General features: G+C 34.2%; 4 protein-coding genes and 2 long non-coding RNA genes across 8 annotated transcripts; 1 reads left to right on the top strand and 5 right to left on the bottom strand.

Annotated features, from left to right (window-relative positions):
• Positions 1-35: 35 nt before the first annotated feature.
• LOC106447291 (dihydroceramide fatty acyl 2-hydroxylase FAH1) lies at positions 36-2368 on the bottom strand. Its single transcript, XM_013889185.3, has 7 exons — positions 2220-2368; positions 1407-1477; positions 1232-1324; positions 931-1127; positions 743-848; positions 505-651; positions 36-414 (listed from the first exon to the last, which is right to left on the bottom strand). The coding sequence occupies exons 2-7, from the start codon at positions 1455-1457 to the stop codon at positions 295-297; spliced, it is 714 nt and encodes a 237-aa protein (XP_013744639.1). The 5' UTR covers positions 1458-1477; positions 2220-2368; the 3' UTR covers positions 36-294.
• Positions 2369-6222: 3854 nt separating this feature from the next.
• Positions 6223-8069, bottom strand: LOC106450187. The gene is made up of 7 exons (XM_013891839.3): positions 7920-8069; positions 7677-7829; positions 7375-7593; positions 7164-7279; positions 6899-7062; positions 6663-6817; positions 6223-6569 (listed from the first exon to the last, which is right to left on the bottom strand). The coding sequence occupies exons 1-7, from the start codon at positions 7956-7958 to the stop codon at positions 6483-6485; spliced, it is 933 nt and encodes a 310-aa protein (XP_013747293.1). The 5' UTR covers positions 7959-8069; the 3' UTR covers positions 6223-6482.
• Positions 8070-8227: 158 nt separating this feature from the next.
• On the bottom strand, positions 8228-9345 carry LOC111205817. Its single transcript, XM_022702059.2, has 4 exons — positions 9277-9345; positions 8985-9213; positions 8414-8579; positions 8228-8285 (listed from the first exon to the last, which is right to left on the bottom strand). The coding sequence occupies exons 1-4, from the start codon at positions 9343-9345 to the stop codon at positions 8228-8230; spliced, it is 522 nt and encodes a 173-aa protein (XP_022557780.2).
• Positions 9346-13438: 4093 nt separating this feature from the next.
• LOC111205476 lies at positions 13439-14804 on the bottom strand. Its single transcript, XR_002658096.2, has 4 exons — positions 14411-14804; positions 14179-14304; positions 13875-14082; positions 13439-13785 (listed from the first exon to the last, which is right to left on the bottom strand). It is a non-coding gene; the product is annotated as an uncharacterized LOC111205476 (long non-coding RNA).
• Positions 14805-17260: 2456 nt separating this feature from the next.
• On the top strand, positions 17261-20866 carry LOC106447287 (RNA polymerase I-specific transcription initiation factor RRN3-like). Of its 2 annotated transcripts, none has more exons than XM_013889181.3 (16): positions 17261-17414; positions 17642-17770; positions 17872-17955; positions 18047-18118; positions 18185-18256; positions 18347-18583; positions 18660-18770; positions 18843-18935; positions 19027-19128; positions 19218-19286; positions 19406-19512; positions 19630-19713; positions 19827-19914; positions 20012-20125; positions 20222-20406; positions 20502-20866. In XM_013889181.3, the coding sequence occupies exons 2-16, from the start codon at positions 17654-17656 to the stop codon at positions 20758-20760; spliced, it is 1794 nt and encodes a 597-aa protein (XP_013744635.1). In that variant the 5' UTR covers positions 17261-17414; positions 17642-17653; the 3' UTR covers positions 20761-20866. The 2 variants fall into 2 exon arrangements, with proteins under 2 accessions (XP_013744635.1, XP_048610968.1); XM_048755011.1 differs by having other exon boundaries at positions 17316-17414; positions 17604-17770.
• On the bottom strand, positions 20864-23992 carry LOC111205497. Of its 2 annotated transcripts, XR_002658124.2 has the most exons (8): positions 22865-23080; positions 22488-22582; positions 22230-22421; positions 22028-22155; positions 21846-21949; positions 21618-21750; positions 21395-21481; positions 20864-21233 (listed from the first exon to the last, which is right to left on the bottom strand). It is a non-coding gene; the product is annotated as an uncharacterized LOC111205497 (long non-coding RNA). The 2 variants fall into 2 exon arrangements; XR_007322609.1 differs by having other exon boundaries at positions 22230-22582; positions 22865-23992.
• Between the last annotated feature and the right edge of the window lie 667 nt (positions 23993-24659).

Genomic DNA, 24659 nt, shown 5'->3' with positions numbered 1-24659 from the left:
GGGTTCAAATGTTAGCCATTCAAGGCAATTTTCCATGAGATAAAATTGATGAGTAACATTGAAAAGATAAACACCAAAGATACATTACACGTTAGTAGATGTTCTTGATTGCTTTCGCTTAGAAACACACCAAAACAACTAAACAAATATGATGTAAAAGCATTGATTTACAAAGACAGTGGTCCAGATGAAACCTCAGACAAACATCTCAAAACTCATGAGGGATGATTAATAATTTAAAGATTCAACTGTATTGCAAACATCCTTTTCGTTTTGCGTCTTATAGTACCACTACTATTGCTCTCTTTTGGGGGCTTTTGTGGTGGGAAGTGTCCCAAACACTATGTCCCATAGCGACGATGTTATACCAAATCCCTTGTCCTGGATCCTGAAGTGATGGTTCAAATGGTACTTCTGCACAAATCATCAAAAAAGGAAACATAAACTCTTTATAACCGATTACTTGTGATTGGTGGGATACAAAAAGACTTGGCTTTGTTTTACCTTGAGGTTTTTGGTCACTGCTTTAGTTGGTTGGGCATGGTGAAGGTAATAGTGAGTAACATCGTACATCACGTACCCGAGCATGCCGCCACCAAACAACACTGGTGTGACTGAAGGAGTTGTGAAAAGCTTCACAATGTTCCAGAACTGAGACACAAGACAAGAAAACGATGTTAAGGTTTATTTCTGAAAACAGGAATAATGACGGGGACAGTGTTGATGATGATCAAATGCTTACAGGAAAGCATAAAATCAATGTTGCAGTAGGAGGAAAGACGAGTCGAAGGTGGTCCATTGGGTGCTTGTGATGGCATCCGTGAAGAAGATAGTGTGCCGTGTTTCCCCTGTAATGGTTCCACAATTAGCATCTGACATGAACCAAATGTAACACAGAGAAAGAAAAGAGAGAGTTTGTGTGTGACGAACCAGTAACTCTTCGTCTTGATGTGGAAAAGGAACCGGTGGAGAGTGTATTCAATAAACGTCCAGATAAATATTCCCAAGGCTATCAATGGGACGATTTCTGCGAGAGAAAGGCCCATTCTTACTGACATGGAGATGCACCAGAGAGAAACTGGCAACCAAATTACAGGAACCACCCACCATCTTGTAAGGGTCAAGAACTGTTCCATTGCAAATGTGTCAAGAGAATAGAGATCAGAGGCTTATTGACACATTGCCTATTATTGAAAAGTGAAAAAAAAAAAGGAGAAAGAAACTTATATACCTCCCAAAAGTCACTCTTGAAAAACCGAGGGCCTTCCTTTGACACAATGGGTTGGTGAACCCATTCCTCGTACTCTTCACCAAGATGACCAACCTGTAAAACATCCAAAGCAATGACAAGAGTGAGGAACTTAACTTAGCGCTTATAAATAAGAGACAACGTTAATAGTATTTACCTGAAAAACAAGGGGCTTATTCAGATCCACAGTGAATCCCTGAGCAACCATTTTGCAGACCTCTTACTGAACTGAAAAAGTTATTGGAAAAAAAAGACTATCAAGAAAAAGACAGGCATGGTGCAACGCTCTTGCGACAATGTAATGAAACACATGATGTCAGCTTCAACAGGCTAAATATATAAACATAGAAAAAATTCTTAAAATCCATTGGTCTATTATTGGTTAAGATAGTTGAACTTTATTGTTCTTGAGCATGATATCCTAATCACGTATAAAATTATATAACACGACAAAGCAATAAAAATATGAAATCCTAGCACAAAGTGTTATGCGAAATCAAACTATTGATCATTTAAAAAAAAACTACTAGACGATACGATACAGCTTATATGTGCTTGTCACTCATTCTCTTACAATAATGACCCCACCAAGCATCAAATATATACAAGCAACTATCCAAAGAAGTCAAGTCACAAGTTAACATCATAGTAAACAAAAAAAAAAAAAAAAAAAACTAGCTGCCACGTTCAATACACCCGATTCATGGTTTATTTGGGAAACAAAATCTAAAATATTCTTCTCCTCACTGAACCATTCACGTTTCGCATCCAAGAAAAAAAACCTTCAACAATGCATAATCAAAGTCTGAGAGGCTAATGATTCATTGTTGGAGCAGATATTCCGATCTAATAACACTTAACGCCGAATCAAAAGCTATCCAATTCCAGAAACGAAATCTATAAATCGAGGAGGAAAACGAAATACAGATTCAAAGCGACGAACGAGAGCGAGAGAGTGCAAGAAACGGACCTAATTGAGAATGCAGGATCTCAGCGACAGCCGTCGGGGAGACGAGAGAATCGCCGGAGATTTTTTAGATTCGCCTTCTGGTTTGCGTTTGGGTGGGGGAGTGATTTGTTTCGGGGTGTGATATATATATCTTGTAGAGGAGCTGGATCGAATCTGGACCGTCGGTTTTGGAGAGAGGGGCCTTGGATCTCGGAGAGCCAACGAATCTTTGAATTCAAAAATCAAAACCAAGGGCTGTCTGTGCCAGCTTGTTTCTCTTTTGGCTATTTTCATATTAGCTGTGAAACGCTCATAAATTTGCACGTTGTAAAACCAGTTACAGTTTTTTTTTCTATTTTTCCTTTTCGGTAAGTTCTATTTTTCTTTTTCTTTTTTTGGTAAAAATGAAAACTCAAATTCATTTACAATATAAGAACTAGGAAGCTACAGCTACATATGCTTACGATTTTATATTGACCAACTTTTATTGAATGTGTCCACCGAAGCTATGATATTCTAATATTAGAAAAAAATACATGGCGAGAGTTTGATGTGTTGTTTTATAAATTCTTGATTCTGTGAACTGCTCTTCAAAGTTAGCTTATGTGTTTAGACTGCATTTCTAAAAGCTGACTACACAATGTTTTTCCTTCTGGATATTCTAATAATAACTTTCATGCATTTTTAGAAGAAAATGACAACGTATCATACTTGATAGTCCAACAGTGTTTTTAACTTTTATATGTTTTTGTGTCGATGCTAGTAACCGAATAATTTACTTTTCAAATATTCTTTTTTATAAGTGTGTAAAACTAACATGCATTTCCTAAGTACTATAAAATGTTAGACTTCATCAATTTTCCCTCCATCAAAATTTCCTTATGTTGGCCTTTAAAGATAAAATTAGGCTTCGGTTGTTAGCCGAACTGAATCTGCCGAATAGAATTGAAAAGATTGGTTTTAGGTTAGTTCGGTTAGAAGGTTTGGCTCAATTCGGCAACTTAAAAAATGGCTTTCGGCTCAGTTCGGTAATCGGTTAGTTCATTTTTTAAAGAATTTTTTTACCAAACAATAGCAACTTTGACCAAAATTATGAACCAAACTAACCAAAATATGAACCGAAATAACCAAACTAACCGCAAAAATAAAAACTTTGGTAAAAATTTTGTAACCGAACTAATCACAATCCGAAACAAATTTTTTTGTCGATTCACTTCGGTAAAATTTTGGTCGACCCGAAATAACTGTATTCCGAACTAACCGACCCGACCAAACCTACATACCTCGATAAAATGGTAGTAACAATTAGTTGCAAGAGTACTAACTAATACTATAACATTTCTGACTAATATTAAAACAACTTGTGAAATAATGTGTTCTTAGAGTATCATTTTCAGTAACTTATGACTCATTAATTTATTCAAATTTAAATTCATCAGATATTTATCAAGGAAAATACTACTCCTTCTCTATTTTTTAAAATGCTGTTACTAATTATTTAATTATTTAAAAGATTATTTTTTTAAATTCTAATTAATGTATTTTAATTTTAAATTAAAATATAAGTTAAAATGCAAGAATATGAATGGTAAAAAAAACATAAAACTATAAAATTAGATATTTAAGTTTGTATGTGTAGAATATTTAAAGTATCAATCTCTCAAATACAAAGAGAATATATATATCAACAATATTGAATAACTGCATAACGCTTATATAACTTGGAATACTTTTTTATCAAGTATAATTTAGAATAATTATCTAAAAATAAAAAAAGTTAACTTATTTTGGTGGATTGTTTGACATAATATTAATATATATATTATGCTAACTCCAAGGTAGTTGATCCCTAGCATACCAGTTATATCGAGTAGCTTACCCATCTCCAGCCAGTTATCAAACCAAAAGTACACTGCTTCACCATTCCGAATCTCATAACGGATGCAATCATAGGCAATGGGTCGAAGTTTGAGCAGTTTACGCCAGACCCACGACCCCTTCTTCTCATTTGCATCCCAGTACGAGCTGTCCTTGAGGAGATATTTACGCGTCCATGCAACCCAAAGAGACCCGTTAAGGAGAAAAGCTTCCAAATATATTACAGATTTATATTCCTTCCACTGCAAAATACATGTTAGTAAAAGTTTTTGATGTTTTAAAATAAAACATATTAATGTAATGTAACTAATATTATTATATATTCTATTTTATAGTTGTTTAAAATAATTTATAATTATATTTTAATAATATTTTTTTTTGTCAAAAACTAAAGTTTGTATCACTAAAACTATATCTTAGAAGATATGTGGTTAGATCATTCACTCAATGCTATGTCTGCAATTTACTCTGATTATCTACGGTTAATGGACCTTTATGTATTCGTTCATTTAGTCTGGAATTTTATTCCATTTAACGAACAATGCATTAATTTTTTATAAGCTAGAATAATTTGTTGATTTTACAATCACCACATATCTTTCTGGATGTTTTGACGATATGCATACGATACCACGAATCATTTTCCGATAAATCATTCATTTTTCACTATTTCATCCTATGCACGCTTAATTCTAGAAATTTAAATATATATATATATATATATATATATATACACACGTGTGTGTCTACAAAATAAATACACTTTAGTGACAGAAGTCATTAAAATCAATTCTTTTAAATGTTTACATAATAATCCGGATGTTACACTTACATGTAACCACCAGATCTGTACACAATCAACACTAGATTTTCAGCATTAATCTGCACACAATCAGCTATTGAATTGGTGAAACGATCACAATACATACCACAATGACGTTCTTCGTTTTTTCTTGACATAGGCGCCGCACGGTAAATTGATGTCATGTAACTCTAATTTCAAAGATACTGTTGGAAACTCAGTGTCTCAAAATTGATGAAAATTGTACCTAAAATTGCTTGGAAAATCTTTCTCTTTAACTCATCAAACTTTTCCTGAAGCTTTATCTTTTTTTTTTTATCTTTTGAGAAGTGCGGCTGAAACTTTCAATGAGAAAAGAGTATAATATCTTTTTTTGAATAATATGTGGCATATTCTAACTTGAAAGCATATCGTTAAACTTTGATTATAATTTTTTTTGTGTCACTGGCTCCAGTTTCCAGTTTTCAAACGGGTTAAAGCAACTGCATGGGTCAGTTTTTGTAATTAGTATCAAATGGGTGGACCAAACAAATACAAATGCTAAAAATACGAGGAATGAAGTCAAAATATTACCATCTGGAAAGAAAGTAAAACTGTAAAACACTAAATCTAAAAGGGCTATATCAAATTTATGAACATTTACCGGGGTCATGGGTGTATATGGGTTTAGGGTTTAAGAGAATGAGACTGTAAAAGAAACTTGAGAGAACTGTAGAGTCCCTATTAGATACAAAGTGTCTCATATTGAATGTTGAAACGATCACAATAAGATACTGTTTGACACATTTGATGTCGCTGAAACGGCGTTTGAATCAATGAACTGCCAAAGTAAGATTGTTCATTGTGTAGCCGTGGATAACTGTCAAGGCTGCGATTTGGCTTTCTCTTCACCGTACATATACATACAATTCAACACTAAATTAGCTATAACAATCAAATGTATTTACTTAAACTATTGATTAGAAAGTTATAACATATACATGGCAAGTTGCGTGAAGTCAGTCCATGTAGGCTTCTCCCAAATTGAAGACCCAAAAGTACTTGAAAGAACGGCTTCTAATTACCACTGGTTTCAAATACTTATTTATCTATCTCCTAATATACTAATTTTATACTTTGATAATAACATTTAGAAATAAAACTATTCAATCCATCTCTAGAAATTTCTAGCTACTTTTGCATATTTAAAAAGAAATAATATTTCTCTGTTTTTTACTTTATATTTAGAAAATTACATCGTAAATAAATACACTAGAGTAAATTACACCTATATTATATAATTATTTTAATTTAGAGGAAAATAAAATTATTTCTCGTTTTAGACATAATTATGAAAAAACGAAATTAGAACTTTTATTTATAGAATTTTTATTTGTTACTTAATTGTATACAATGATAAAAAGGAAATGCCACTTCACAAGAGAAAAAGCAACGTACATATTGCACTCACCTTAAGAAATTATTTTCAAGGGATAACAATAATTTCTTTTGCAAAAAAAAAAAATATATTGCACTCACTCACACCAGTTCACTAACTCACACATACATAAAACAAATACATACACACATTTGACATACTGAGCCAAACAAAGACAAGCCTGGTTTTACACTTCTGCTGTGAAACGGGTGCTTTCCATTATGTTGCTGGCGTTACCAAGCTCAAAGGCTTCACGTCTATGAAACTCTTTAACCTGTATCCCGAAGAAGATGAATAATGCTAACTAATTAAAAAAAACAATTAATGTGGATATCGCTTATTTTCTTAGTAAATTTCGCTCCATTACCTCATCAAATGGCACATCTTTGAACTGCGGAAGAACTAGACGTTGAGTAAACTCAATGTAAGAAGCCGGGATTGTTTCAGTTACTCCATCTGAAAATTCAACCGCAAGTTTGTCCGAAATCGACGAGACTTGTAACAACAGACCATCCAGACTCACTGAAATATATTTTTTCATTCTAATTAGATAATGGTTAATAATAAAGCCATTTCCATGAGAATAATAAGAGTAAAACAAACCTTTGATAACTCCCCCGTCGGTGTTAAGTTTGAATTCCTTTTCTTCAAGAAACTGTTTGATGAACTTAATGTCACTGAACTGATGTTTGAATCGATGAACCGAAAATGCAAGATGGTTCATTGTGTAGCCGTGAATAAGCGTCCATGCCGCAAATTCGTTTTCTCTTTACCATTCATACATATGTATACAATTCAAAAAATAAAATTAGTTATTACCATCAAAACGATATCTGATTACTATTGATTATAAAATTATAACATATACTTTGCCAGTTGCTTGAAGTCGGTCCATGTAGGCTTCTCCCATATTAAGGACCCCAAAGTACTTGAAAGAACAGCTTGCTTACCACCTTCTGGTTTCAAATACTTTCTTATTATCCCCTAATTAACCATAAATTAGGACAAAATATCAAAAACATTGATGTCTCAAAAATTATAATAACAATATTGGGCAAGATAGATACATTAGTCAATACCTGTGATTCAGCGCTTAGTTGGTCCAGAAGAACCTCAGCTATAACGATTCGTGGCAAAGGGCCGTAGGTTAGACCATGACCGTCATGAGGGACGTGAACATCCGGAGGAGAAAACCATTTAACTTTTGATTTGTTCTTTGGAAAATCAAGTTCGCCTCCAATTTTGTATCCGTAATCCATGAAAAAACTCGACAAAGAATCTATTCCATAACCATCTACCTAAAAAAAAGAATACTCCTCCAAAGAGTAAAGATCAATTTGCAAAACTAGTTTCACCAAATCTACAAGAGTAAAAGTCGTACCTTAAATGTCCTGAAAGTGAAGTGATCGTAGCATATTTTTTCGTTGTCCATCGACTGAACTAGTTCCCATATCGTATTCGATGTCGGATTCTTCCTCAAATACGTTTTCAGTATACTTTCAAGAACATTCCGGAGAATTGTTTCACTTCCTCCCTGATTACACAGCAAAATGATGAATCATCGTGATGATTAATTGATCTGGATTTTGTAGATTAGAAGAAGAAAAAATATTAGACAAAGAACCTTGAATGATGAAGCGTGAGGCAAGTTGAGAGAACCCATTTAGGAAGAAGATCTCCGAGCTACGTAAGTATTTATTTTTTGCCAAATGTATTTGATCTATGCAAGTATTAGAAACACAAGTTGCTTGTTCTTATATTATCGTAAATTCGTACGAAACTGAAGTATCTTATATATTAATTGAGATGCATTTGAAAAATTAGAACTTTAATTTTGTAAATATGATTATAAATTTAGAACGTTCTTATAATAGATTGGAGAATTCAAACAAAAGTCCAAGTCTCATTTTCCTAAAAAACCAAAATAAAAGTTTACAACCATTTCACTTCGAAACAACGTAGCTTCATTGTGAGTGTCTTCTTATACCTCCTGCCAACAATGCAATAAATAATCTCACACATATCAACCAAGTAACACATTGTGATATATCAGTGTCATTGTCAACCATAAATATTTAGACAAAGAAAGAGTTATCACTTACTTTATGCGCATATCACCGTTGAGATCCACTAATAATAGCATCATTCCACATATTTGAAGCAATTGTTGTTCTCCAATCATTAGCAAGTTCTCTTTGTTGTTCTTGTGTGCCAAGAAATTGAGGACCACTAGTACTTTGGGTAACACTTTGTTCGTCCGTAATTTCTTCTAGAGGAAATTCATCTGAACGACACTTCTGACGGAGATAGTTATGCAATGCAGCACATGCAAGTACTAGTTCTGCTTGTGTCTTATATGGAAAACTAGGTGCAGATTTAAAGATCAGAAATCTTGATTTGAAAATACCAAAGATCCTTTCGATGACGTTTCTTAAACCAGCATGACGATGGTTGAATAATTCTTCTTTATTTTTGGGATCACTATCTCCTCCAGTAAATTCCTTTATATGATATCGGGTACTTCGAAATGGAGTTAGGAATTTTTTTCGGTTGGCATATCCACAGTCAGCCAGATAAAATTTTCCTGAAATATTTATAAAGTACAATATAAATAAAAACATAAGATTATAAATAAAATAATGTATCTTAAACATACATAACATCTTTTGGTATGGAATAATGTATGTACCTTCGGGGACTTCAAATCTATTGTTACTTCTAGTCAGAGCATCATTTAACACTTTTGCATCATGAGCTGAATCTTCCCAACCAGTAAGGACATAGATGAATTGCAAATCGAAATTGCATGCAGCTAAAACATTTTGGGATAAGATTCCTTTTCGATTTCGATAACTAGCACTTTCATTTCCTACTACCATAGCAGGAATATGTGTTCCATCAATTGCTCCGATACAGCCCTAAAAATACAAATAAAATTATTGATGGATAAAAATAAACAAAAAATTATAATTTTTACATACCTTAAAGTACGGATAAAATCTTGTGCTTTCTCTTATTTTTGAAGGCACACCATTTCCTGGTTTCGCCATCAAACTTGGACCAATACTGTTTAACGCCCTTAATATTTTATTAAAGCTCTGACTAATTGTGAAACTCGATCTCTTGAATACATCCCGAGGAAGAATATATCTCGTACTCTGGCCAACAATAAGCAAAAATGTGGCAAGCATTTCCTCAACTGAAATCCATCTTGTATCTCTTAAAGATGTTTTTTCTCGGATAAGAGTACACAAATCCAAGAAAACATCTGGATACATACGATATAAACCTCTAAAATGTTCTGGGTCTTCAGTTAAAACATTTTGTATATATTCATTTCCAAGTCCTGTGGTTGGCTTCTTAATCGGACGTTGAATTTGTGAAACTAGACAATGTGCTAGAAAGCAAACTCTCACATTGATAGTTGACATCAACTGAAGTATATCCACGTCTGATTGAGAGCTCTTTTTCCTTTTTCTACATTTTTTTAACTGTAGTTCTTCATTCTCATTAACTGCTTGTTCCATGGAAGAAGAATCTGAAATTTAAAACACATTGTCATTTCTTTTAGATAATATCAACAACAAAACATGACCATAGTAAACCGGACTGTGTTTGATAATTTATTGTGACGCTAACATTTGATTTGATTCTTTGATTAGAAATTGTGTTATATAGAAAAACAAGCATTACCAATTGTGGCGTGGGACGTCTCTACACGTAGAAAGTGATCAAAGAAATTATAACCTACAAGAAAATAAAAAGTCCATAAGAAACTGTATTTTATTATTTGAAAGCAACTACAAGAGGAAGTACCAAACAAGAAATAAACTAAAAACCCTCGTGAAAAAGCATAAAAGTCATTAAGAAAACTAAACTAACACCAATAAAACTATCAAAAGCACCTAATTACTCCACCACAAATTTCACGGCTTACGTACGGAACGTTTGATCCATCTAAAACGTTCCTGCCTAGTCATACTCATGAATCCAGCTTTCATACCAAGCTGGTGAACTAAATTCATTGCATCAAAACGTTCATTTTCTTCTAAATCAGGAATTTCTTTAATTACGTCCCATACGTTATTAACTTTTTCCTCAGCTTCTTTCTCTTCGGCTTCCTTTTGCCATCTTTGTTGAATCATACTGACAATCTGATTGGTAGTCCCAGTGACAGCACTTATTTCATCTGAAATTTTCTCCACATTATATACGTCAGTTCTAGCTCTCTTTCTTACTGGGAGCTTTTCAATCGCATTCGAACGTCTCAAAGATGAAGCTTGTTCTACACCATCATCATCATCACCATCATCATCAGCATCAGCATCACCATCATTCTCATCATCACCATCATTATCTCTTGCTATATAAGTACGAGCATTTGTGGTATCTCCTAACCCCACTGTATTATTTCCTTTTGCAATGTTTTGTCCATAGACCTTCTCTAGGTCTTCAAAATCTTCAAACGTATCATCACGTAAATACGTATCTTTCTTGTGTCCCTGTTATGAATAAAAAATGTTGTTATCATATAAAACAAAAATATTTGCGTAAGCAAATCATGCATCATAACTTTTAACAAATTATCTACCTGGAGGTATTCATTCCATACTTCATTTGGAGCAGTAAATTTCTTCGTGTCCTTATCCCAACCAAATCCTGAACTAAAACGAAGAAGATCTACAAAATTTCACAAATATAAAGCATCTAATATAAAGTATAGTTTAATCTAATGGTATCACATTATTTCATAATTATATAACACTAGAGAATATTATATTAACCTAAAATATAGGAAGTGTGTATTCTTTCCTTAAATAAAAGCTACGGAATTACCTAATATGATTTACATATATATGACAATTAATGATTATGAATAATAAAGATTTGATAACAATTTTTGCATTCTTCTTCATTTTTGTTTAAATTTATATTATTAAAAAAAAATAAACAATCACATTAACCATATAATAAAAAAATTAGATTTTTTCTTATATGTTATATTTTGAATTTTTTAAAATGACTTTAAATTACAAAAATGAGGAAACCTTATATGTTATATATTTTTTTAAACGACTTTAAAATACAAAAATGAGGACACCTTATATGTTATATTTTTCTTATATGTTAGAATTTTCTTATATGTTATATTTTAAATTTTTTTAAAACGACTTTAAATTACAAAAAAGTAAGTTTTCCTTAAGTAAACGACTAAAAACATTAAAATGACATGTATCAGTTTGATGGTTGATTTGAAAGCTTTCAAAACCATATGGAAGATAAAAGTCAAAATAATTTAACTGTGGAAACAATACTGTTCACTTTTTTCAAGAATGTGTTCGATGGAAAAAATAAGGTTTTTATGTCATAATTTGTTTAATGTTCTCTAGAGAACATTATATTAACCTAAAATATAAGAAGTGTGTATTCTTTCCTTAAATAAAAGTTACAGAATTACCTAATATGATTTACATATATATGACAATTAATGATTATGAATAATAAAGATTTGATAACAATTTTTGCATCCTTCTTCATTTTTGTTTAATTTTATATTTTTTAAAAAAAAATAAACAATCACATTAACCATATAATATAAAAATATATGTTTTCTTATATGTTATATTTTGAATTTTTTTAAAATGATTTTAAATTACAAAAATGAGGAAACCTTATATGTTATATATTTTTTTTAAACGACTTTAAAATACAAAAATGAAGACACCTTATATGTTATATTTTTCTTATATGTTATATTTTTCTTATATGTTAGATTTTTCTTATATGTTATATTTTGAATTTTTTAAAACGACTTTAAATTACAAAAATGTAAGTTTTCCTTAAGTATACGAGTAAAAACATTAAAATGACATGTATCAGTTCGATGGTTGATTTGAAAGCTTTCAAAACCATATGTAAGATAAAAGTCAAAATAATTCAACTGTGAAAACAATATTGTTCACTTTTTCAAGAATGTGTTCGAGAGGAAAAATAAGGGTTTTATGTCATAATTTGTTTAATGTCTAGTAGAGAACATTATATTAACCTAAAATATAAGAAGTGTGTATTCTTTCCCTAAATAAAAGCTACGAAATAACCTAATATTATTTACATATATATGGCAATTAATGATTATGAACAATAAAGATTTGATAACAATTTTTGCATCTTTCTTCATTTTGTTTAATTTTATATTATTAAAAAAATAAACAATCACATTAACCATATAATAAAAAAATTAGATTTTTTTTATATGTTATATTTTGAATTTTTTTAAAATGACTTTAAATTACAAAAATGAGGAAACCTTATATGTTATATTTTTTTTTTAAAAAACGACTTTAAAATACAAAAATGAGGACACCTTATATATTATATTTTTCTTATATGTTATATTTTTTCTTATATGTTATATTTTGAATTTTTTAAAACGACTTTAAATTACAAAAATGTAAGTTTTCCTTAAGTATACGACTAAAAACATTAAAATGACATGTATCAATTCGATGGTAGATTTGAAAGCTTTCAAAACCATATGGAAGATAAAAGTCAAAATAATTCAACTATGAAAACAATACTGTTCACTTTTTCAAGAACGTGTTCGATGGAAAAAATAAGGTTTTTATGTTATAATTTGTTTAATGTCCAATCCTATCAACTCATGATGTATTAATTATAGTTTTGTTCTATTATTTTTCATAAAAATTGATCCGATCCATCGAAAAGAAATTATATAATAACAACAAAAAATATTTTATATATAAATAAAATGATCAAATATATAAAAGAAACTATCAATAATATATACAAATAAATTTATTCTGCTCAAAGCGCAAGTATTATCCTAGTTATAATTTAAAGAAGAGTGGAACCGGCTGACAGTCACTAGTTTACGCTAGAGGACAGTAATTTAAATTGAATTTTATTAAAAGATAGTGGACGAAAGATTCGTATCAAAACCACGATCGATTTGTTTTCTTTTTTCCAAATATTAAAAAGGTTTATAAATTAACTTCACTGACCACGATCAATTTTTTTTATTCTCCGAGTTGCAATTACCTGGAACTGTGTATAAAATATGATGTAATTAACTGAGTGACTAGATAAGTCACTGAAACCATAATTTATCTTAACTTTGCTTGTATTGCCCCCACTCACACATCACACGTGACACGTGTAACATAATCTCCCCCACATCAACTTTATTTTATTTGAAAGTCCAAAATGCGGCACAACACATGCCCATGTCAATAAACAAAACTCCAAGTTCAAAGAAATGCTCCCAAAGTACAAACCAGATATAGTTTAGGGGGAGGAGAGACAAACCAAGCCAACGAATATAAATTATAAGAGTTTTGTTGTTATATACATCCCGCAAGCCAACCGTGAGCTCACGAGACAACTTTGTATAAGAGTTTTGTTGTTATATACATCCCGCAAGCCAACCACCATCAGGAAAACTTCCGCATCAACACCCAGCTGAAGTAACCCTGCATTCACATTTCCACTGTCACGCCTCTATATTATATATAACAAAACTTACTAGATAGATACAGAAGGTATGTAAATTTCACCAGACCTTGATAACACTGGCCTCGCACGGTTAGACCATTATATTTAGTCAGAGAGAAGAGGATCAAACGACAAATGTTGGCTTTTTCCCGACTAAGGACACATTGCTTCTCTAAGAGCTTTGCTAATGTTGATGTATTAATCACAGTCGACATTCATTCAGAAGATCAAGACCATTTGATAGAACCCCAGAGAGTCATATCTTCAACTGAATACTGTAACATGAAAAGAATAGAGAAACAATAAGTTTGCGAGAGACCATTATATTTCAGTTTAAATAATACAATCAAAGATTAAGCTTAATCATTTACCAATAAATTTATTTCTTCAACCTTCTTATGATGGTCAGATCTGGGCTCTCTCCTCACGAGAACATAAACCAGCCTAGGCAGCTCGTAGTTTTCTACATCGTTAAGACCTTTGTTTCCAAGGAAGACCTTTTCAAAGGAGTAACATGAAAATATAAACAGATAAGTTTGGGAGTAATGTATAAACACAACACATATAACATAATGAAACAGCAAACGCCTCAGAGCATCTCACCTTGATCATTCATGGCAGGATGATCGCACACATTATTAACAGGCCAAGGAGTACCGTAGTGGATATTCTAGACTTCTTCAGGAACTGTTGGTGCAGTCTCAACTAAAACATTGATCTTAACCTTGAATTCTTCATGATCTCTAAGTTTCCAGGAAAAGAAAATGTAATTATGTTCAATAGAGCAGAAACTTAGGTATAACGGAGCGAGGATTAACAAACCAGGCTGTGCAATCCTAACAAATAAATGAGACAAAGTTAAACTTACTCATGCTGACCACACGTCTGAAGGAATCCTGCACAAGTTATTTCAGCCAAGAACAGCCCCAAATAATTAGATTTTCCATCCTGAAAATTCTAATGAGTAGTTCAGCCGTGCATCTTTAGCCTCAAGGTAGAGATTCATATAAGCAAAGCTTTAAAGGAAGAAAGATATAGTTACACTTGATGTACCTCTGGAGCTCGGAAGCCTTTGGTTCCTGATTAGATGGAAGAAGAATTCAGCCTCATTTGCTTGTCTCCTACACAAGCGATTGCTCCCTGAAGTATAGTCCATGATAGATGCGTTGAATCCTCATGTTTCATAGTAATCAATTTGTAGAATGTTACAGCAATCTTTGGAAAGATTAAAAGTTTCTTGTGGAATGGTTATTTGTGTAAATGAGAAGCTAGCATGTAGACGTTATCCCTGGCAAGAAAATGGAGACTTCCATTAAAGAAAATACAAACATACAATCGAATTAGGGGAAGTGGGGAGATAGAGCCATTAGATTTCGAACTAAAAAAATGAATTAGACCATTTTGAAGATCTGTAGCCCATCAATTATGACCTTGTCTGATCCAAACTTGTAATCTCACCTGATGACGAAAAAAAAAAAACAAAGCTCAATCAGATTTTGGGAATTCGAAAACAGCCAGATAAAAATGATATTTGAGGCCTTAACAACATCGTATGACCTCAAATATAGAAGCAGTGTCTCCGGCCGATAAAGCTTGTTATTATCAGAGATCTTCACAAGGAATCCCTAAATTTAATCACAACCAAAGGAAAAGATCTAGAAGGCTATGTAATCAGGTTGATAGAGATAAGAGAAGGAAGATACACCATTGAACGCTTACTCCCAACAATCCTTAGGCCTAAAGACGTTTAATGATCCTTCGACGGCGCACCGATAGCTTTTTCCGATATATCCAGAGATGGTTATTGTCACTGGCGAAGATGTTGATGGTAGAGTAGGACTCGAGTAGAGAATCCACATACAGAGGACATGGAAGATAAAAGGATCTTCTTCTTCGCCGGTGAGGACGAGATGGATATGAAAGAGAAGAGGCGATCATGGCGTAAGCTTTGGAGGAGAGGAGATTGTGATTCCGTAAGGCCTTGAGCCTTTTTATGGCCTATAAGAAAGAAAATCATTTTGTATCGTTACGGTAAATGGAATCGGTATCGTCTTGAGAAGGAATCTGAATGAGTTTTTTAGGAAATTTATTGCCGAGAATGATACACACACTCGTGTTGCTTTATTTCAGTGACATAATGACAAAGAAAGATTTCATTGCGATTAAGCTGAGGTGGCATATTTTGTTGTTTTCATTGGCTGATTTTTTCAGCTGACGTGGACACGCTTAGAGGGCTTGATATCTTGCTTTTAATATTGTTAGATTAGTTCATATATTTTAGTTTGGGCTTACATGACCTTTGTTTAACCACACTTGGAGCTGAGGAACAGTCCCGACCCTGAAGGAAAGCTATAAAACATGGGTTTCTCACCCTTAATATATAAACTAGTTTCAGAAGATTTTAGAAGTTCATTTAGCTTATTGGTATATAACGTATAGTTAGTCATCCCACAGCCTATGTTCGAATCCTAGTCTTAATTTGAACTCAACTTTTTTTAAAGTTAGCTTCTAATCTTTAGTAAACTAGAACCGGTACTACTGAGGAGATTAGGGTCGAAACTCTAGTTTTACAAGGTGGCATACCTATTTCACCAAGGTTTTTTATGTAGATACGAAGGTTGAAATAAACATTAGTACGTAAATTTGGTTAAATAAAAATTCATCCGCAATAAATTCGACAATGTCTTATTTCATCGATCATGTATGTCTAACTATTTGGTCCAAGATGTTTCGAAATCCTAGTCTTGATTTGAACTAAACTTTTTTTAAAGTTAGCTTCTAGTCTTTAGTAAACTAGAACCGGTACTACTGAGAAGATTAGGGCCGAAACTCTAGTTCTACAAGGTGTCATGCCTATTTCACCAAAGTTTTCTATATAGATACGAAGGTTGGAATACAAATTAGTACGTAAATTTGGTTGAATAAAAATTCATCTGCAATAAATTTGACAATGTCTTATTTCATCGATGATGTATGTCTGACTATTTGGTCCAAGATGTTTCGAAATCGAGGTAACAAACTTCGAATTAAGCACATAATAATCAACATTGAGTCAAGTTAATGTCAGACCATTGAGCTAATGACCTGGTACATATAGTATTTAGAATCGATGCAAGCTATATAAAAAGAGGAGTCAAGCTGATAACAAAGGACGCGTATATCATTCATACACTAAACACATTTGAATAGTTTCGGCTAGATGTATTATCTATTTCATTCAATTAGTTGTAATTGTTACATTCATTGTCTATATTAAAACAGTTCCTTCCAATCATTTTACTAAAGTTTTATTTATACAGAACTTTTCTTGATGTTTTTTAAATTCAAATATTCAATTACAAAATCTCCATTGTAGGTTTTATCTGCCACAATGGCCGTATCACAAAGCAATAAAAAAGGGTTTTCTATTAACTTCTACAAAACCAATCCTAAAATACGCAAATAATTAAAACTATTAAGGACTACACAGATAAATAAAAGAAACAGGGGCGTTTCCGTAAATAAGTATAGTTCAGTTATAAGGGTTTGTTATCTTCCTCTCTTCCCCGCCTCCCCCTCCCTCTATTCGCACTCGGCGCAAGCTCATCACATCATTCTCATTTCAAAGGTGAATCAATCAAGCTAATTTCAATTATTAGATTTGTGTGTTCAGGAAACTCTAGCCTGACGGACTCTCTCTTCTACGTATGCTTTAGCTATCTGTGTTCTTAATTCGAATTCAATGTTCCCAATTAGTGAAATCAATTGAGTGTTTCTCGTGTCTTTGTCTCTGTTTTGAATCTGGACTATGCTCTAGTGTTTCGTTTTGATTAAGAGTATAACTCTTTGGAGTAGTTACATAAGAGGATGGGAGCATCAGAGGTTCTAACTGATCCATCAAGCCTATACGTTGTGGGCAACGGTGAATATTCTGACACGTATACGATGCTTACCGTGAGAAACGCACTTGCATCTGTTCAGAATGTGAGTGTTGTTGCTTTCTCTCCTCTGCTTATGTGTTTGATTGATGCTATTTTATGTTTATGCTTTCTGACTATTGAGTTTATTCCTTTTGGTTATACTAGGGAGAATCAGACCGTTACGAAGAGCTTGTTCAATCTATGCAGATCATCAAAGGAGCTGACCATGCTGTGTGGGCAGATCTTGTGGTGTGTGTCCTTGTTCTTTTGTAAAATCAATTTTTTTTTTTAATTTCCTTTAAACTTAAGTGTTTTTTTTTTTTTTGTTTTTGTTTGGCAGACTATCTTGAACGCGTTATCAGGCTCTGTGGCTTGCATAGATATCATTCACCATCGGAAGCTTCTTTCTTCGGTAAGTTTCTATTACATCTCCCACCTTTTACCTAAGGTCTCATCCCTGGCTATTATTATGTTACAGGTTTTTGGAATGTCACTGTGGGATCTCAAACCTCATGTCATGGATGCGTTGGTGGGGCTACTCATATCGCTGGTACACAGCTCAACAGTTACCTTCATGTTTTACTATTATTTAATCTACAGGAGTAGCTAGACAATTTTTGTTTTTGTCTTTTCATTACAGGCTGCTACTAGTGGGAAGTATCTGGACTCTTGTCTGAATATGCTCATAGGCCACTTTGTTCCACCGCGTTGGGTGATTGATAGACTTTCGCAACGCCGTGTAATCGACCAGAAGACAGACGTTCTTTCTTGGGTTCATGGAGCCATTCTGAAGATCTCTCTTTTGGTTCCTCTTGCTCCCTCGAGATTGTTGCCCATGCTCGCTCAGCAAATGCCCAAAATAAACAAAAAGGACAATGTGAGTCTTTTCTCTTTGGTTACTTTTTCCTCATGGTGGCGATAAACTTAGTACAAACTGTTGTATTGTCTTCCAGGTGGTAGTGATGTATGTGGAGAATTTATTCAAGTTGGAGAGCAGCCCAATCGGGCAAGTTGGTGGCAGCATGATTTTTATGATGGTGATGGAGAGGTTGAGAGATTTGGATGTAAGTAAAGAACACAAATGATGTCATTAATTAACATGGTTAGTGATTGGTATGCTGGTGTTATCATTTTAGCTGGAGATTGATTGGGATGATATTCTACAAGATGACTCTAGTAGAGGAATGTTTGATATGGAACTTGAAGACACTATGAATGAAGGAGAAGAGGTAGGCTTAGTGTTTGTTTTGACTATTTATTGTACTTTTTTGGTGCTTTCCTTTTGCTGGAGTATAACAGTTTTGGAATTTGATGCATCAGAATACGTCTGGTGGAAATGTTGTTTTTGAGTCTTTGGACAAATTGATGGTCATATCGTTTGATCATCTTGAATCATGTAATCTTGATGGTCGTTTGGATCAGGTATGGCAACCAAATAATATCTATTCTTTTATTAGTTCATGTGCTCATGAATCTTCTTTGCTGATCTTGTTTTTAATTGTTTGACTCAGGTGTTTGAAAAGCTCTTTGGGGCATTTGAGAACTTCATTCTGAATACATACAAATCTAAAGTTTCGCAGGTAGACCACATAGCTATATCACTTTTACTTATTTCTGGAATATTATTCATCATTCTAGACTCTAGCAACTCTAGTTCACGGTCAGCGATGAGATGCTCACGTTTGCTTTTCATCTGCAGTTTCTGATGTTCTATGCATGTTCACTGGATCCTGAAAACTGTGGTGTGAAATTTGCGAGTAATCTAATGGACATTTTTCTCTCCAGCAACAAGCCTCGACCTACTAGGCAAGTTTCACTTTCTCCTCTATGCTCAAATTTTTTTTCATTCTCTGCATGATACACTCACTTATTGTTCTAATGACAACTTGGCTGTGGTTTTGTTTCTCCCCCTTTTTAAAACAGGATGAGCGCGATTGCTTATCTAGCTAGCTACTTGGCTCGTGGAAAGTTTTTGCCTGTTTCCTTTGTGGCGAGCATGTTAAAAAGGTTTAAACCGATTGCTAAAAAATGCCTCACCTCAATCATAAACGTTTCATCTGATAGAAGCTTCAATCTATTGCAAAATTGATTGTTTTGTGTCTGATGTCTTAAAATTTTAGGTTGGTAGATGAGTGCGCGGATTACTGTGGAGCTTGCAATGATGATATTAGGCCTGAAGCACATCAGATTTTCTACTCCGGATGTCAGGTAACAAAATTTTACGTTCATAATGTTGCTGTCTCATCCTCTGAAATATCTTTTGCAATTGTTTAAACCTGGATCTGATTATGTCCTGTGAACACAGGCGATCATATATGTGCTCTGCTTCCGGATGAGATCCATCCTAAACGTTCCTCTCTTTCGGTCCCAGCTTATACCATTGGAGTCAGTTTTAATGCACAGACTAAACCCATTGATGGTGAGCTTTATACTCTGATCCCATCTGTTATTTGGAACTGGTCTAAAGTATCAATTGCATAATAAAAATTGCAACCAATTCTGTTTTGGAGAATAGGTATGCCTTCCATCCGTAGTTGCGGAGTTCCTTAAGCAAGCTAAAGCAGGTGGCATGTTCGTAGTCTCAGACTCCTTCATTTTCGATGACTTACTCGAGTCTGAGCTCTCCCGTGCGTTTGGCGGGCCTGAGAGGCTTGATACATTCTTCCCCTTTGACTCTTGCTTGCTGAAAAGCTCTAACAGGTTCGCTATCTTTTGATCACTTTCGCTGATTTTGGTTTCGTGCTCTTTATTGAATCTGTTTTTTTTTTTTTGCGTTGTCTTGGCTGATCTTAAAGCTATATCTCCCCGAATTTCATTTACTGGTCGATGGTGAGACCGACCTATGAAGAAGATGATGATGATGAGGAGGATGCTGAGATAATTGTGAACGGGGATGAGGAGAGTGATGAAGAGGAGGAGGAGGGTGATCTTGATTACTCCATGAACAAGATGTCCATAACGCCTAAGCACTCTTTCAAGAACAAGATGGAAAGAGACAGACTACTGAAAATGCCTTCCATGATCAGACCTTCCACTAGTCCAGAATCCTTGTGAGTTTGTGGAGAGGGTGCAATACGCATTTTTGTAGCAAATATCTAAAAGTGATTTGAATCGACTCAGAACTTTCTAATATATGAAACCAATGTTTGTTTGTCCTAAATGCTTTGATTTGATTTGCAAAACACCAAAATAACACACTAACCATAAGCAAAATGATATTTTTACAATGGAAAAAACAGAGAATAATAGGAAAAGAGTAAAACTATTACAAACGTGAAAAGCATAAAAAAATATGAGAGATATAGAATGATAGACGCATACATCGTTTAAATCATGTATGGAAGAGAATTAGTGGGATAAAAGATGATAATAAGCATAAAACACAAAATATAAGTAAGAACATTATAAAGTTAAAACGCTGATAGAAAAGTGTAGACTTGAACAGTCTGAAGGGCCTTCACCACATTGCTCATGTCTGGTCTTAACTTTGCCTCATCTTTCACGCATATTGCAGCCAACACAGCTAGCTGAACATTATACATCAAACCATATATATGATCAAACTTGATATTCAAATGTTTCAATAATCATAAAGAAGAATGCAGACACCAAGTATCACTTCTTTTCTTTTCTAAAATCAAATCTTTGATGCTCCAATGAAATAATGAAAGGAAAACTATGAGACTACCTTGGTTACAGCTTTGTGAGGGTACTCTCCGAGTAGTCTTGCATCAACGCATTCCTTCACTTTGTCTTTGCTTAGTTTAGGAATTGCCTTAGACAAACACACAAATATATTTAATTTACAGCTTCTTGAGTTCATATTAAAATTGGTCTTCTTAAAAGCTTTTTCTTATCACTGCAAAGCAAACTGGAATCAGAAGCAGAGAAGACTGCACTAAAACATTTACCCATCTCACTAGACTTTGTTGTCCATGCGGTAAGGTATGATCAACTGGTTTACGACCTGTAAGGAGCTCCAGCAGAACAACGCCAAAACTGTACACCTCGCTCTTTCTGGTCAATACTCCAAATATTTTATACCTGAACACAACCGAAATGATTTGGCAGTGAGAAGAGATGCTAAGAAGAACAATGATAAGAAAAAAAAACATTTGATATGTCACTAAGAGACACACCATGTTGACTCTCTGTTGCCACGTTAGGGTGCTTTGTAGCATATACCTGGGACCTGCCACACCTTTTCGGCTCCTAGTCAGTGCTCCTGCCACACCTTTTCGGCCTGCACAAAAGAGACACACCATGTTCATTAGCTTCAAGATGTTTCTAAGACAATGGTTTTGCTTTTAATCTAACTCACCGTGAAGAATATCATGAAGAGATCCATTAGGAGCATACTCATAAGCAAGAACACGAAGAGGGCCATCAAACACAATAACACACAAGTGGAATGACATTGTCGTGTCGCAATCTCGAAACCGTTGACATCTGTTGAAAAACTTTCATTGTCAGTAACAAAAAAAAAAGTGGTGGGCACACTTAGGGTGCTTTGTAGCATATACCTGGGACATAAGTTCTTGATCTAGCTTCTTACTAGGGTCAATTTTCTTGATGGCAGCCGCCTGGCCGCTTTTAAGAACACCGTAAAACACTCTTCCATATGAACCCTCACCGATCAAAGCCTTTGAACCAAAGTTATCGGTTATATCTCTCAGTTCATCCACTGGAATGGCTGGTACAGCAATACTCTGCGTCTGAACTACTGACTGATCATCTCTTTGATAGTGACAAGCAATGATGAGATCAAGAACCAGATCTACCTGCTGGGTTGTGCGGTTGCATTGGTCTGGAGTTACTCCCGCACCAACTAAAGCAGCTCATTGCGCTCTTCTCTCACACGAGTTAGCTAACTAAACTGCAACATTGTGCGGCGCAGAAGTATAGTTTAATATCATAAATGAGATAACCAAGAACCATGTGTAAACTGAGACATTATGTTCCTTTCAACTATAATTTAGACAAGTCAACGAACTCATCTCAAGATATGGAATACGAAATGAAGAATCGAAATCGACAGGAAACAAACCCTAAAATGAAAGTTCTTTAGTTTAGGGTATTTGTTTTTGACATTTAAGGAAAGTATCAAAAGGGAAATTTCATACAGGGGTAGAAGAGAAAGAAAGGCAAAGCATTTTACCTTATGGCTACAAGAAACAATTCGACAGTAGAGAGAAAGGGAGATTCCTCTGCTAAGCTTCGATGGGTTTTACGGTCGTCAACACTTCTAAGCATTCTTGATGACCATTCTTGGTAAACTTACTTGGGCAAGAGTCTGAATTAGTCAAATACCCATATTACCCTTTAAACATATTAGAATCACTGTCAAAATACCCAAGACTGCCTAAATATCTTTATCTTTCTTGTTTGATGGTTTTGAGATCATTCATCCATCCTTGGGCCTTTGAGTTACTCACTTCGTCACAAGAGTACAAGACCATTTTTGATGTAGCCTAGCTTTTACTTCGGTGTTTCTTTAATGTCTTTACGTGGCATGTGGTCTTTGGCCATTTTACCTAAACCAGAACCGACCAAAAAATTTAGGTTCGGTTCGGATCTAGATCTAGGTATGTGTATTAACACGGATTTAGTCTCAAATGTAACAAATTGACATAAAATAAGTAATTAAGTGTTATCTATTATTGAAATAAATTAATTTTAATTTATCTTTTTGGTCATAATCTTTTATAATTTTTTTTGATACATTGTAATTTTTAATAGGTTTTTATAAATTGTTTGCTTTGTTTAATATGATATGAGAAGAATTATTTATAGAAACAGAAGATCAAGCTAGCAACACAGTAAATCACAACGGGAAGTCCCTTTTCTTTATTCAATCACCTCAAAGCTTAATATCACAACTCACAAGCTCAATCACAATTATCGTAGCTATCTGTCTCATTCGACATTGCTATATATATAACTCATATTTCCTATTCCTAATAGATAAACATAAATCATATTATGATCCTTATCTCAAGTGGATCATAAACCAAATAGGAAATAGGTTACTTGCTCCTCAAGCTTACCTCAAGCTTGGCATGTTCATGTGTTTTAGTAAGCTTCTTGTCATCTCCAACAATGTGCGGTTACGTCGCTCCACGACTCCGTTTTGCTGAGGCGAGTAGGGAGCCGTTAAGTGTCTACTAATCCCATTCTTATCACAGTACGCTTGAAACTCGTGGGAGGTAAACTCACCTCCCCTGTCTGTACGGAGCGTTTTTATCTTTGTCTTTGTTTCTTTTTCAACAAGTGATCTGAACGCTTTGAATTTTTCAAAGGCTTCGCTTTTCTCACCTAACAAAACAGTCCACATGTAACGGGAGTGATCATCAATGAGTATGAATATGTACCGTTTGTGCGCTGGTGTTGCTGGTGTAATAGGCCCACATAAATCTCCATGAATCAGCTCACGTAGATCAGTTGCTCGAAAGGATGTTGCTTGTGGGAATGGCTTTCTAGTTTGTTTCCCACGCAAGCAAGACACACACGTTTCTTTGCTCACCTCAATCTCTGGTATCCCAACAACAAGATCCTTTCTCACCATCATCTTCATTGTTTTTCTATTAATATGACCCAACCGAGCATGCCATTTAGTTGAATCTGTTGTAGAATTTACTTGAAGACAGCGAATCAGGTCGACTTGTAGATTGACTTTGTATAGCCTATTCTTTGACCTAGTTGTTTTTACCATTAGTTGTCCCACGCGATCATAGAGTAGCAGTGTATTATTCTTCATTCGTACCTCACAGCCTACCTCGGTAGCTTGGCCTAGACTCACAATGTAGCTCTTAAGCTTAGGAATGTAATAAACATTATTTAGTATCTTCTTCTCCCCTCCATTGAAGATAAAGCGTATTGCGCCTTTTCCTTCTATATTTATTCTGGAATCGTCGCCAAACCGTACTTTACCAGTAACAGTCTCATCCAGCTCT

This window comes from Brassica napus, chromosome C4 (genome assembly GCF_020379485.1).
Source record: "Brassica napus cultivar Da-Ae chromosome C4, Da-Ae, whole genome shotgun sequence".
In the NCBI taxonomy this organism is placed as follows: domain Eukaryota; kingdom Viridiplantae; phylum Streptophyta; class Magnoliopsida; order Brassicales; family Brassicaceae; genus Brassica; species Brassica napus.
This window is presented reverse-complemented; position numbering and strand designations above follow the sequence as displayed.

What these genes read in the sequence shown, in the direction of transcription:
- LOC106447291 (XM_013889185.3), bottom strand. Translation starts at nt 1,457, where the DNA reads ATGGTTGCTCAGGGATTCACTGTGGATCTGAATAAGCCCCTTGTTTTT. An exon ending in ATAAGCCCCTTGTTTTTCAG is followed by an intron (nt 1,325 to 1,406) that starts GTAAATACTATT and finishes GATGTTTTACAG; the next exon opens with GTTGGTCATCTTGGTGAAGA. An exon ending in ATCAAGACGAAGAGTTACTG is followed by an intron (nt 849 to 930) that starts GTTCGTCACACA and finishes GAACCATTACAG; the next exon opens with GGGAAACACGGCACACTATC.
- LOC106450187 (XM_013891839.3), bottom strand. Translation starts at nt 7,958, where the DNA reads ATGGGTTCTCTCAACTTGCCTCACGCTTCATCATTCAAG. An exon ending in AACTAAGCGCTGAATCACAG is followed by an intron (nt 7,280 to 7,374) that starts GTATTGACTAAT and finishes ATGGTTAATTAG; the next exon opens with GGGATAATAAGAAAGTATTT. An exon ending in GACTTCAAGCAACTGGCAAA is followed by an intron (nt 7,063 to 7,163) that starts GTATATGTTATA and finishes TGAATGGTAAAG; the next exon opens with AGAAAACGAATTTGCGGCAT.
- LOC111205817 (XM_022702059.2), bottom strand. Translation starts at nt 9,345, where the DNA reads ATGGCGAAACCAGGAAATGGTGTGCCTTCAAAAATAAGAGAAAGCACA. An exon ending in GATTTTATCCGTACTTTAAG is followed by an intron (nt 9,214 to 9,276) that starts GTATGTAAAAAT and finishes TTGTATTTTTAG; the next exon opens with GGCTGTATCGGAGCAATTGA. An exon ending in ATTATTAGTGGATCTCAACG is followed by an intron (nt 8,286 to 8,413) that starts GTGATATGCGCA and finishes CATTGTTGGCAG; the next exon opens with GAGGTATAAGAAGACACTCA.
- LOC106447287 (XM_013889181.3), top strand. Translation starts at nt 17,654, where the DNA reads ATGGGAGCATCAGAGGTTCTAACTGATCCATCAAGCCTATACGTTGTG. An exon ending in CTGTGTGGGCAGATCTTGTG is followed by an intron (nt 17,956 to 18,046) that starts GTGTGTGTCCTT and finishes TTTGTTTGGCAG; the next exon opens with ACTATCTTGAACGCGTTATC. An exon ending in TTGCTGAAAAGCTCTAACAG is followed by an intron (nt 20,407 to 20,501) that starts GTTCGCTATCTT and finishes CTGATCTTAAAG; the next exon opens with CTATATCTCCCCGAATTTCA.